We start from the raw sequence: 14,598 nt of genomic DNA on the forward strand, positions 1-14,598 counted from the left end.
TTATTTTATAATTGAGGTTTTTGTTCATTAATAAAGTTTGCCAATATACTTTTGTTCCAGTACATCCAAACCCTCCTTGTCTTAAAACATTAGATTTTTAAATTTCATATTAATAGCAGAAGTTGTGCAATACAGTCTCTAACCTGAGTAACATAAACAGAAGTGAAACTCATAACTGAAATTTCATTTGAATAAGCTGAATCAATTATACCTAAATGGATTATTACTCTTTTTAATGTAACAGAAATATGACCAAATTATTAACTAATATTAATGTGCTTGTAGGATCAGGCCACATATATCTATAGTTATATATATCTCAGTAGATGGTGTTAAGAATCCATTGTCACAAGATGGTCTTTGTTCTCTGAAATTACCTTTTGGGCCAAGAGTCTCAGCCAAAGTTGCATTTTAAATGTCTGATCAGACCTTTTGGCAATTTCTTAAAAGTTTTTTCCACAGGCAGGTGCTCCCCTTTGGCCATAAGGCGCCATAGGTGTGTGGTGGTGGGGAGCTGGTGCTGGGCTGCCTGGCTGAGCACAGCCACAGCCTGGGTGGCTCAGCAGCCATGCCAGCGGTGGCACCATGCTGTTTAATTTTGCTGGGCATAAAGCTGCTGGAATTTAGAATTAACATTATTAAAAGCCAATATATGTAAAGTGATATTGCTTAAATTAGGAGGACTTACTATTTCTTGAACCTGATATTTCTTGCAATTTAGCAATTAAATCTATATAAGTTTCATTGACATTTTGTTTAACTTTTATATAGAAAGATACACCCTAAGAGAAGCTATCTTTTCCCTGCTTTAATACAGCACTGTTGATTTTGAGAAATAGCCTGATCATCATAATTTAATTGCGCATTAATATCAAACCAATATTCCTGGCCCATAATTTGAGTCAGAAATTTTAATCCGTAGTTCTCTAGACCCATTTAGCTAGGGTTGCTGATTCATCTTTTCCCTGCACCAAGTGGTGAACTATAAAAATTTAGGCAAAGACATAACTGTTTGCACAAAAGATTTCCAATTGCAAGGGATTAACATTTCTAATTGAGCCAATTCTTTAATCGAGCTCTTGGTATAAAGACAGTTTGTGTTGGCTGGGAGCAGTGGCTCACACCTGTAATCCTGGCACTCTGGGAGTCCAAAGCAGGAGGATCACTCAAGGTCAGGAGTTTGAAACCAGCCTGAGCAAGAAGACAACCATGTCTCTACTAAAAAATAGAAAGAAATTAATCAGCCAAATAAAAATATATAGAAAAATCAGCAGGGTATTGTGGCATATACCTATAGTCCCAGCTACTCAGGAGGCTGAGGCAGAAAGATTGCTTGAGCCCAAGAGTTTGAGGTTGCTGTGAGCTAGGATGAGGCCATGGCACTCTAGCCCAGAAAACAGAGTGAGAGTGCTGCTTTTGTAATTTCATTTGTCACTCTTAAGCAAGGGAACTCTGGTATTTACCAGCAGATTCATAATCCAGCACAGAACATGCAAAGGGCTTTAGCGCTTTTACTTGAAGCTAAAGACGCCTAGACTTTCTGGTGCTGATGATTATGTTATGAAAGAGACTAAAGAGGTATGTGGTACTCACTGTGTCAACTCTGGCTACTGTGAGCATAAAAAACAGGATTGCATCCAAAATCATTAATGAAATTTTCAATAAAATGTGGCCATGATCCCTGAGATTCCATTAGGGAGTATGAACAAATTGTTGGCCACAGTTAGATGACTAAAAATGAGAACTGTGTACTGCGCCCTGCACCTACTAAAATACAGGAAGATAATGTTATGTAAAATAAATTCTCTAAGATTGAAATATCAGATAAAGAAAGATTATTCCAAATATTTTCAATCCAGAGAAATCATTCTATTATATTCTAACACTGAAAATACACACTCAAAAGTAGATTCTAGATGGAAGCATATGTTAGACTATAAGCAATTCATAGAAAATTAAATCAATCCTCTTTATTTACCTAAATCCCTATTAAGAGATTGTGAAATTCTCATATTTTTTATGTAGTACTTAAGATATGCATCATACACTCATTAATGCTTCACTTATTGTAATTATTTTCATATTTATAGCATTATATGTTAGGATCTAGTAACAGTTTGCTTTTACAAAGCAAACAATGCTGAGTTCTTGATTTACTCCTCCAGCCTTCAGAATTGTTTATCTTTCTTTGGACTTTAAGTCTCTTACTTTAACCTCAGGACAATGAATTTCTCTAATCTTAATTAAATAATCAGTATGCTATTTGTATAGCCTGTAAATGGTCTCAAGCTTTCTAGTTAAAATGTTTTTTTTCCTCCAAATTAAAAATACTCTACACTTCTCATCAAAACTTTCTAAATATTTTGTGAACTGGATGGGGGTGAGTACAACAGTGAGAATATCATAGCCCAAGTACAAGCAGAAAGAACAATGGGTAGATACAGTTGTAGAAGAGAATGAAGATAGAAAATGGCAAAAAACTGGAGATAATTATGCAATGAAAGAAGCAGAATTTCCACTTATAAATTCCAAGAGTTGGTTGTTCTGCCTGTTCCCTCAATCTACATGCAAAATCAGTGATTTTAACCCTGGACATTTTCAATCTCTTCTCTGGAGCCACAAGTTCACTCCCTCAGAAATATTGACTGGTAATTATAAAGCATCTATTGCATATCTAACACTGTCTTGTACTTATTTCTCCTATTTAAATATAAAATCAACTCCATAATTTATAAATCCTTCTTAGTGTCTACCTGAACAAGGTAGCCTGATAAAGTCAATAAATCAATTAGTTAAATGACCAAAAGTAAAAGAACCAGTAACCAAAAGGTGCTTACAATATGCTTCCCAAATGAGCATGAAAAGATAGAATGTACTAAGTACACTGATATTACTACACTATGGAATTACTCATATCTTCAGGTAATTTTATGAGCACCATTAAGTTTTATAACAGTCCTTGCTGTAATTGCAGACAGGGCATATAAACAATACTTAATGAACTTTGAAATACTAAAATAACATAGTAGGCCTAGCATGAGTAATAAGCATGTAAGAACTGGGAACTGGCATGGACAGGTTACCATTCAGAAGCTTCAGGGTTTTAAACAATTAGTTCAACATAAAGCGAACAAAATATTTCCTTTCAGAATCTTTGAAGTTTCTAGTTTGCTAGTAAGTTCTCAACACTTTTGAAATTACTCATTTTGTCTAATATGCCTTCTTTTCTGTTCAAAATAAGTATACATCCACAGTCACACAAACATACTTACTCTGTAAATATACTACAGCTATAGTTCAAGTTAACCGTGATGTATTTGTATATTTGATTCAATATAAATAAAGAAGATGTTGATTTCTGTTTCACTGGCCAGGCAGGTTGCATGTTGAAAAAAAATTTTAGGATAGAATGTAACAAGTAGTCATTCCATGTTCAGAAATGTATGGGTTTTCATTAAGTGCAAAATCTTTATTATAAGCATTACAGTAACAGTGTAATTATAAATATAATTTAAAAAGCTTTGGGACCATTATTCTTGAAAGTAGAGTCACTGATAAAAAGGATCACAAATGATGTCTTGGTACTGTGTAACCCAACAGTACATTTTTACAATCCATTACCTCCAACTATGATTAACGTGGCATAGGTTAAAATTGGTGTAAAATAACACTTAATTCTATCTACAACATGTTTGACACATTAAAAATGTTTAATTTAATGAAACACATTAAGTTATCTAAAAACATGTTATCTAAAAACATTCCAAATATTCTATTTTATTATCATAATGTGCAATTATAAAACAATTTATTTCTAATATTGTAATTTTTTCATTCTGATAATGGGAAAAATATGAGTTTGTATACCTACATCATACATCACTTGAAATACTGTTTGTTATAAGAAAAGTCCATAGTACCTCTCCATTTCATAAATATTACATTTCAGTGTTTTCAATATTCCATGGAAAAGTACATGAATAATGCCAACTTAATATAGAAAGACTGTATACTTAAGAAAGAATAAATGTGATGTAGCTATCATTAACCACACACATTCACATACATGCAAAGAATGAAAGCATACCACCTACTGTATTTAAAGCTGAATAACATCAATATTTGCATGTCAAAAATAGCAAAAAATCATGCTTTATTACATTTTAACCGCACCCTGACCAGAAAGTGTATTTTACATGTAATTATAACTCTCAAGAAGTCTCCCACTTTTTAAAGCTGACATACAAAAAAAATCAACTGACTATTTTAACTGGGTTGTTCTCTATAATCAAAAACCTGGTTTAAAGAAATGTGAGAATGTGTTAGTGACTCAGTGCATTGCCCTGTGAGTCCTCTGATATCTGTTTAGACTTGATTCTTGATTAAGTGCCTTCTGAAATTTATTATATCTGTATTGTAGTTTTAAGTATCAATTCTTTGTTGTTTTCTAAGGTATATCTTTTGCATAAATATTTTTTCACATTGATTATATTTGTAAGGTTTCTATTCCTTAAAATTTTTGTGATATTGAGCAATGTTTGAGAAAATATTGGAGCATTTCTTTCAGTGTAAGTTCTCCCATGTCCAATAAGATCTCTGTTATAACTAAAGCTATTGTCAGCTCTCTCTCTACATTATTATAGTTTACTTTAAGTACTGTTGTACATTTTAAGTGTAATACTTTGGGAAAGCACTTTCATACACATTATATTTATCGAACTTTTATCTAGTATGATTTCTTTGAGGTTGAATAAGATGTGAGCAGTTATTAAAGATTTTGCCACAATATCTACATTTGTAGAATTTTTCTCTGATATGAATTCCTTTATGTAGATTAAGGTGTGAGCACTAGAAAAATATTTTGCCACATTGCTCACATTTGTATGGTTTCTCTCCTGTATGGATTCATTTATGTAGAATGAGGTCTCTTAGCCAGGTAAAGGCTCTGCCACTTCTTCACATTTTAGGGTTTCTCTCCAGTATGAATTATTTTATGTTTAGTAAGGTTTGAAGACTGGGTAAAGGCTTTGCCACATTCTTCACATTTGTAGGGTTTCTCTCCAGTATGGATCCTTTTATGTTGAGTAAGGGTTGATGACTGGGTAAAGGATTTACCACATTCCTTACATTTGTAGGGTTTATCACCTGTATGAATTCTTTTATGTTCAGTAAGGTATGTGTACTGGGTAAAGGCTTTTCCACATTCTTCACATTTGTAGGGTTTCTCTCCAGTATGGATCCTTTTATGTTGAGTAAGAATTGAGGACTGCTTAAAGGCTTTGCCACATTCTTCACATTTGTAGGGTTTCTCTCCAGTATGGATCCTTTTATGTTGAGTAAGAATTGAGGACTGCTTAAAGGCTTTGCCACATTCTTCACATTTGTATGGTTTATCTCCCATATGAATTCTTTTATGTAGAGTAAGGTTTGTACACCAGGTAAAGGCTTTGCCACATTCTTCACATTTGTAGGGTTTCTCTCCAGTATGGATCCTTTTATGTTGAGTAAGAATTGAGGACTGCTTAAAGGCTTTGCCACATTCTTCACATTTGTAGGGCTTCTCTCCAGTATGAATTATTTTATGTTGAGTAAGGTTTGTGCGCTGGGAAAAGGCCTTGCCACATTCTTTACATTTGTAGGGTTTCTCTCCACTATGGATTTGTTTATGTTGAGTAAGGTATGTGCACTGGGTAAAGGCTTTGCCACATTCTTCACATTTGTAGGGTTTCTCTCCAGAATGAATTCTTTTATGTCGAGTAAGTATTGAGGACTGGTTAAAGGCTTTGCCACATTCTTCACATTTGTAGGGCTTCTCTCCAGTGTGAATTCTCCTATGTATAATAAGTTTTGAGCAACAGGTCAAGGTTTTTCCACATTCTTCACACTTGTAGGATTTCTCTGTCATATGAAATTTCCTATGTCCAGATACATTAGAGCTGTGATTAAAAATTTTGCCATATTCATTAAGTTTGAATCTTTTTTCTCCAGTATGTCTTGTCTTCTGTCTATTTAGATTTGATGATTTACTAAAGACTTTTATACATTTATAACATTTGATGATTTTTCTATGGCAACTTGATAGACATTGGGTAAGACCCTCAGACCATACTTTCTGCTTCTTACACTCAACCACACAATCCCATTCTCTTTTTAAGTGTACATTTTCAAGGCCACAGCTTCCATATAGTCTCACTATTGATTTCTGAAATGGGTCTTTTATGCCTTGCTCTGGCAATAGGTCTTTGGTGGAATGGGAAGATAGTTCTGAAAGAAATGAAAATAACAAAGTATCTCACTAACTAGACTCAGGGAATATATTTCATAAATTTGAGTATTTAAAAGTGTAGAAAGCATGTTAGCAATGGTATCTATCATCGGTGTATGACCTTATAAATATACTGTCATATATACTATCATAGATGTATGACCTAAAAATAGATTGACAACCATGGTTCTTTTAGAAATCATAACTGCTAATTGTTCATAGCAACCCAAATTTGAATAACACCAGGAACCACATGGAATTGGAAGGAAACTTGGTTGCATTTACCCACCACAGCCCTTCCTCCATGCTGATACTGAGTTATCACTTTAGTAGAGAAATCCAATCTCCTGGATTTCCTATCAAAAGAGAATGAAACTATAGGCACATGTCCACACGTCTTTTTTTTATAGCCTTTCCAAAGGATGGTTTCTATCTTCCATGACAACTACATAACTCTCTGGGAAAAATATGCACCTATCAAGAATAAAATTCTCCATTATCATAATGTTGGTGTAAAATATTTAATTATGCTATAAAATTTGAAAGGCAAAATAAAAAATGATCATTTCCATGTGTTAATTTGTAGACAATATAAAGAGATATAATTATTTACATCAATATCATAAAGGTGAGGGGAGATGTAAAGATTAAGAATTTTTGTATGCAACTGAAATTAGGTAGTTATCCATTTAACATAAGTTGCAAGTTCAAAAGATTTTATGTAGTTCTCACAGTGAACATTAGAAGAAATGTTTATAGAGATAAAAAAAGGAAGCCAGGCAAAGAAACAAAATATGTCACTCAAAATCAGTGAGGCACAATGCAGAACAGAAGGAAAGGAAAGAAAGAAAAGATAGTGACAAAGTCAAATAAAACAATTAACATTAGAGAAATTGTAAGTCCTTCCTTTGAGAGAATTATGTAAATATTTATGTCCTAGTGTTTAGAATGAGAAGACACAGTTAAATAAAGGGATTAAAAAAATCCAACTATATTCTATCTAAAGTGACTTGACTTCATACCTGGTGAGAACAACAGACTAAAACTGGCAGGATATATCTGCATGATATATCTAGCAAGATATATCAGGAAAACTTTTAGCATTTAAGAGCAGTGGAGTTCAAAATTATATTGGGCACATTACTTTTGAAGTGAAAAAACATTATAATTTTTAAAATATAGTTTAAGTCAAAACTGTCACAAGAGAGAAACAAGGATATTAAATATAAAAAGTGGTCATTCACGGAGAGCTTATGAAAATAATACATATATATGATATCTATCTTTATCTCACATCAAGGTTTTCAAGTATATTTTAAATAGAATTGACAGAATTTAAGCAATAAATGGACAGGAAAATAATAGGATACTTTGATATTCCATTTTCAATAATAATAAAATCAGTCAAATTATTAATACAAAAACAAAAGATTTGAAAACACTATAGAGTAATTAAACCTAACAGGTGCATTGGAAACACTGTACAGAATAATAGTAGATATACAATCTTCTTGATAGCTCATAAAACGTTCTTCCTAAAAAACTACCTGTTCTGCCACAAGTCTTAACCAATTTTAGAAAGTTGTTATTTTACACACTTTAATTTTTAACTAGAATGGAATGGAACTGAAAATAAATAATAGAAGAAACACAGAAAAATTAACAAATATAGGAAAATAAACAACACACTCTTGAATACGTTCTTCTTCAAGGGAAGAAGACCTAATATTGTGAAGATGTCCAAATTGATCTACAGAATAAATGCAATTCCTTTCAAATTCTCAATTTCATATTTTGAATAATAAAAAACAGCAAACTCTTCCTTCAGAAGTTTCATTAAATATACATTGTTTAGACTCTCTAATGAAAAAATAAGATGAATGTATGAATAAAAATAAACAGAACCCTATAATATGCCACCTACAAAAGTTTTCTTTTAGCTCTAAAAAGTCAAAATGATTGAAAGCAAAAATCTACATAAATCTACATAATCTACATAAATAATAAGAGGGGGATCTACATAAATTATCTACATAAAATCTACACAAATAATACATATATCTACATAAATAATAAGAGGAGGATATTATGGCCATAATTAAAGAAAATACACTTTAAGTCAAAAACCATCAGAAGACACAAATACTTTTATAAGGACAAAATTGGTCATTTAGGAGAAATCTATGGCACAGAATACACATAGACAGATGATATACATGTAATGTACATATTTTAGCATAGATATTTATTTTCTTTTTTTTTTTAAATGATGCAACATGCTAGGACAGCATAGATATTTTTAAATATATATTGTATATCAGTGATTCTAAATATATTTAAAAAATATGAACCAAAGTATGGACAGAAGTGTGGCAAGAAACACCTAGCAACACACTAGTTATGGGAGACTGCAAGACCTCACTTTCAATGATGAATAGAAAAATTTGACAGAAGATAAATAAGAAAACAGATATTGGGAAATACATTATAGACCAGTTAGATGTAAAAGACATTTACAGAGCTCTTCAGTCAAAATCAGCAGAATACACTATGGTTTCATCATACATGATAAATGTTGTTATGAGACTTAAGTCTTATCAAGTTGAAGAAACATAAAAACATACAACTTATACCTTTTGATAAAAATGAAGTGGAACTAGAAATCAAAAGCACAACACAAACTGGCTAACACAAAAATATGTCAAAATTAAACACTCTTAAATGCATTCATGCTCAATGGTCAGATGTTTTAAAATTGTTAAGATGTCAAAACTATCTACAGTGATATACAAATTTAATTCAATGTCTATAATAGTCCTATCATATTTGTTTTGAAGATATATAAAAATAAATTCTAAAGTGTCTTGGAACAATAAATAGCCAGACTGTTTTAGATATACAAACAAGGAGGCATAGCACTTCTTGATTTGAAAACAAATCTGCAGGAATAAAAAAAAAAATGTGCTACTGGCACAAAGACAAATAATGAGATGAAACAGCAGAACACAGAACTCAGAAATAAACCTTGTGTGCATGACCAAATATAGGTTCCTCAAGATTGCAATGACCATGCAATGAAAAAGAAGAGTCACTTCAATAATTTGGTAGAAAACTGAATATTTATGAGAGGAATAAAATGATGTTGGTACCTTTCCTTGCACTATAGAGAATATATCTTAAATAAATTAAATATTAAAACATAAGAAATATATGTATAAAACTCTTAGAGAAAATATAAGAGAAACATCATGGTATTGGTCCTGGTACTGTTTTAGTAGATGTAACATCAAATGCATAATCAAGGAAAAGGAAGAGAAGAAAAATGGGATTGTATCACACTTCAAATTTTCTGCACAAAGGAAAAACTTAGTGGACTAAAAATGCCTCCTGCAAAATGGGTAAAAATAGATGCAAATCACATATTTGATAGAAGTTAACATCATGAATATATGAACAATGATTAAAATTCTAAAACAAAGATGAATAACTTGACTAACAAATGGACAATAGATTGATCTGGCATTTATGCAAATAAGATACACTAAAGGCCAAACATAATTTGAAAGCATTCTAAAAATTGTTAATATTTAGAGAAATGCAAAACAAAATCACAATGGGATATCACGTCACATCCATTACATTGAGAACTTTTAAATAAATGAAAGCATATGCAGATACATACATATGGTGAGAATGTAGAGAAATTGAAATGCTGCTATGTCATTCTGAACCTTTGATTCTAAAAATGATAAAAATTAAAATAGAACAGGTCACAATTTTAAAATATATAAAGGGAGCAAATCAGCTATATGATGGGAGAGGAAGAATCCACTTGTTTTTCTCCCCAAAGAACAACAAAAATTTGCTAGCCATTCATGGACAATTACAATTATCTGAATATGGGGACTTAAATGGAAGGTCATTAAACACTAGTGGAACCATAGATCTGGGAGGGTCATTGGGAGTATTCAGGCTCTCATCCAGGTGACAAACCTAAGGACCCATTGTCCTGAATACAGACTGCAACATGGTTCATCATCTTGGATACACAGAGTCTCCAATGGTTCCCTGTGACAAAGTGGGAGTGGTGCTGCTCATCCAGAGACTTTGGGAGAGACACACCTATCTGCAGCCATGGAGACAGACTTGAATAACTTGGTATCGCTATCATCTGTAAAGCAGAACTGTGACTCTGCTATAGCAGTCTCAACTATAATCCATGTCCAGTTCTTTCAGTGCATAGATCCACACAGTGACCTGCGGGGACACTTCCAAGGTACTCGTTGGGAGCCACACCCAGCCACACATATGGAATTAGCCCTAAAATATGCAGACTGAAATCCACAACCATACCCTAGTATGTGTCATACACATCCAAATCCTGAAGGCAACCAATTTACCCAGAAACAAGAGAGGATTGAAAACCACCCAAGCCCTTTGGAACTGGCCCATCAGATGCAGACTCCACTGCAGAACAAGGGGCAGACTTGTGTCCTAGCTACAGCAACTCTTCATTGAAATCCCAGTGGAGAGGCCGGGCGCAGTGGCTCAAGCCTGTAATCCTAGCACTCTGGGAGGCCGAGGCGGGCGGATTGCTCGAGGTCAGGAGTTCGAAACCAGCCTGAGCAAGAGCAAGACCCCGTCTCTACTATAAATAGAAAGAAATTAATTGGCCAACTAATATATATATATAAAATTAGCCGGGCGTGGTGGCACATGCCTGGAGTCCCAGCTACTCGGGAGGCTGATGCAGCAGGATTGCTTGAGCCCAGGAGTTTGAGGTTGCTGTGAGCTAGGCTGACGCCATGGCACTCACTCTAGCCTGTGCAACAAAGTGAGACTCTGTCTCAAAAAAAAAAAAACCCAGTGGAGATACCTTTAGTCCAAGTACTCAAAAGAAAAAATCTTTACCTTCCAAAACCAGTTTAAACTGGGAAAGATATTTAATCCTTCATATGCACAGATACCATCATAAGTATAATGTGCAACCACTGCTAATGCTATTTTATTATGTGACTACAACACCTAAGCAGAAATGTTTGGCAAGAACATGACAAGATCTACTCAAATTAGAAAGGAAAAAGTAAAAATAACACTGTTTACAGATGACATTATCTTATAGATCAAAAGCCATAAAGAAGAAAGGAAGAAAGCTATAAAAGTAATAAAACCTCTCAGTTAAGTCGCAGAATGTAAAATTTACATACAGATAGTAGTTGTTTTTCTATACACTAATAAAGTAGACAATGAAAAAGGAAAACACTCTCATTTACAATACCATCAAGAAAATAGATGTCTAAGAAATAAAGTTAACTAAAATGGTTAAAAAAACCCTTTCCCCTGAGTACTATAAGATATTAATAAAAGAAATTGAAGATGACATGAGTGAATAGAATGATATTATCCAAAACAATGTATGCATTCAATGCACTCCCTATCAGAATTCCAGGGGCATTCCTTGACAGTATTAACCAAAAACTTCTAATATTCGTATGATCTCACATATACCACTGATGAGCCCTATACAATAATGAGAAAGAATGAAAAAGGTTCCAGCATCGCACTTTCTGATTTCAGACTAAATTTTAAGGTGGGAGTAATAAAAACAGCAAAATAGGTGCATAAAAACCAACACAAATAACAATGGAGGAGAATGGAGAGCTCAGAAATAAACCGAAACATATAAGGTCAAGTAACATTTATCTAGGCACTAGCAATGCACGATGCAGAAAGTCTGGCTCTTCAATGCTTGGTGCTGGAAAACTGGATACTCAAAAACAAATGAATAAAAGCAGACTATTGTTTCTTATAGGATACCCAAAAACTAACTCCAGATGTAATAAAGATTTAAATGGAAGGTGAGCAGGGAAAATAAACAATATTATTAGTTTGGGAATTTGGGTATAATAAAGTTGAAAATTTACTCTTATTTTATACAAGAAAAAGAGTATTTACAAGTGAAATAACATTAGATTTTCTTACATTTAGGAGGAGGCTATGTATTTGTCCAAAATTAGTGAATCTGACTTCCTGTAGGATTGCCTCTGGAAACTAAGAATTGGAAATCATGATGCATAAAATATGAACTTGTGTCCTTAGTGCTTCTGGCATTCCAGAAACAAGTGCCAATATCTCCACTATTCCCCTTTATACATTTCAGTAATGAGGCATCAAAAAGAACTTAAAACATGGAGCTGGGCATGGTGAATCACACCTATAATACTAGCACTTTGGGAGGCCAAGGGGGAAGGATCACTTGAGGCCAGGATCTTGATAGCAGCCCTAGCAACATAAGGAGACTCCATTTTTACAAGAAAATAATAACACCTAAGAAATGGCTGGCCATGGTAGCTCATGCCCATTGTTCTAGCTACTTAGAAGACAGAGGTGGTAGGATCCCTGGAGCCCCTATGTTTGAGGTTGCAGTGAGCTATGATCAGCCACTGTACTCCAGAAAGGGCAGGAAAGTGAAAGGCTGTCAAATGATGGTTTAATGTCATGGTCTTCAAAATATGCACAGATAGTCCCATAACTCCTAACCAATATAAATGCTAATAGATAATGTAGTCCCTTATAAGCCAAGAAGAGAAGTTTGGCTCTCACTGAATTCTAAGGAAGATCACTGCATGGGTAGAGTTCTGAGAGAGTTTAAGAGCATGGGACAGAAGAATTCCTTCTGTGAGATAAAGAGAAACATACACAGGCTTCTAAAAATCATTTCCAAAAGAGCAGAATATTCAAACCCACTTTTATATATCTGCCTTCGTCCTTGAGCTTTGGCTCTCTAACATTGGTTAATCTGCTTCACTAAATCTCACCTACCTGGATATTTAGCTGTTGTTTCCTCTTTCTTCATAATCCAGGGCTCTATTCTTTGCTCCAGGCATGTGATCAGTTCTGGCTTTGAGAAGGCAAGACCTGTTTTATTAGAAAAATTTCACATGACTCTTGCTGAAAACTTTCCAATTACTAATGCAGTACTATCCTTAATAGACAGAACACTATAGAAGATTCTAGAAACTTCCTTTGCAAGATATTGTTTTCTCACAGACACTGTAGATTAATAAAAAAATTACTTCTAATTTATTGGAATTGGGCTACAGCACCAATTCCAACTAGCACCACATAAATAAGAGGTGTAAATTCTATTCTAAGGTGCAGGCAACAACGATATACCCTGATTTCTAGAGTAACTACTAATCTACTGTGAAATATACATATCACCCAAAGAAAGGGAAACATTCAAGATAACATGAGACATCTAATGATTTTATTTAATACACCAAAAATCTTCAAATTTTCTTTAAAAGAAGGGATATAAAATTCATTCATGTAAAGTAGAAACTTTTAAGAAACTATCTACAAAAATAAAATAATGGCCTTAATATGGAATAGGAATTCTGTATATAAATGATCCTTACCAAGGGAGACCAGGTTTCCATAGTTCTCTAACATCACATCCCTATATAAATTCCGCTGAGCATTATCAAGGCATGCCCACTCCTCTGGAGAGAATTCTACAGCCACATCCCTGAATGTCACCATCTCCTGTAAAAAGACACATATTTCCCAAGTGGTCATATAGAGAGTTCTTAATTTGACTACAAGGAAAATGAGTTGTGAGAATTGTTTCTGACATATGAGTGACTGGAATTATCCAATAAGTTATATTTTAGCACAATGATATTATTTAATATATTCTCTTTTTCACAGGAATGAAGATCCCAAAAGATGTATGAATCTGTGTGCATATGATTCTTCTTTGGATGATAAAGTATCTAATACAAAATTAAGGGCCTTACAGAAGTAATATAAATTTATTGGTGTTTTATTTACATCATGTCAATAAATTGTGCATATTTCTCACATAGAGAAACATACAGAGTTAGAAAGTATCACCTAACTTTAACAAGTACAATCATGAACTGGAGATTTTGTCAAAGTACAGAGTCTGATACAGTAGATCTGAGGTGAGGTCTGAATCTCTGCATGTCACATAATAAAACTATTGATAACAATGCTTCTTGCCTAAGGAGAGTATTTTGTCAACATCCAGTAAAAGTGGTAGACTTTGAATTTATCTCAATTCATCTGAACAGAACACAGATGATAGCCCTAATTTTTCAAAGCAAGCTATAAGAAGAAAGGGGAGCTTCCAGATTAAATGTGATTGTTCATTAACAACAGTGAGTAAATCTCCATGAGACACTTAATGATAAAGACAAAACACAGAAAACAATTAACTGTATATGGGAAAAATCTGTCAGAGAGCATCTTAACCAAGTGAATGAAATTAACATAAATTTAGAGGGACAAATTGGTATTAGGCACCA

The 14,598-nt window shown here is 33.6% G+C and overlaps 1 protein-coding gene across 1 annotated transcript in view; it reads right to left on the minus strand.

The window, feature by feature from the left end:
* LOC109730341 (uncharacterized) overlaps positions 1–13,735 on the minus strand; it is a 153,225-nt gene extending 139,490 nt beyond the window's left edge. Inside the window, 4 exon segments of the mRNA XM_075998880.1 lie at positions 4,996–5,636; positions 5,973–6,264; positions 13,088–13,183; positions 13,687–13,735. Of these exon segments, the coding sequence (XP_075854995.1) occupies positions 4,996–5,636; positions 5,973–6,264; positions 13,088–13,183; positions 13,687–13,720 (1,063 nt within the window). The 5' untranslated portion in view covers positions 13,721–13,735.
* Between the last annotated feature and the right edge of the window lie 863 nt (positions 13,736–14,598).

Source organism: Microcebus murinus, chromosome 31 (assembly GCF_040939455.1).
Source record: "Microcebus murinus isolate Inina chromosome 31, M.murinus_Inina_mat1.0, whole genome shotgun sequence".
NCBI classification, from domain to species: domain Eukaryota; kingdom Metazoa; phylum Chordata; class Mammalia; order Primates; family Cheirogaleidae; genus Microcebus; species Microcebus murinus.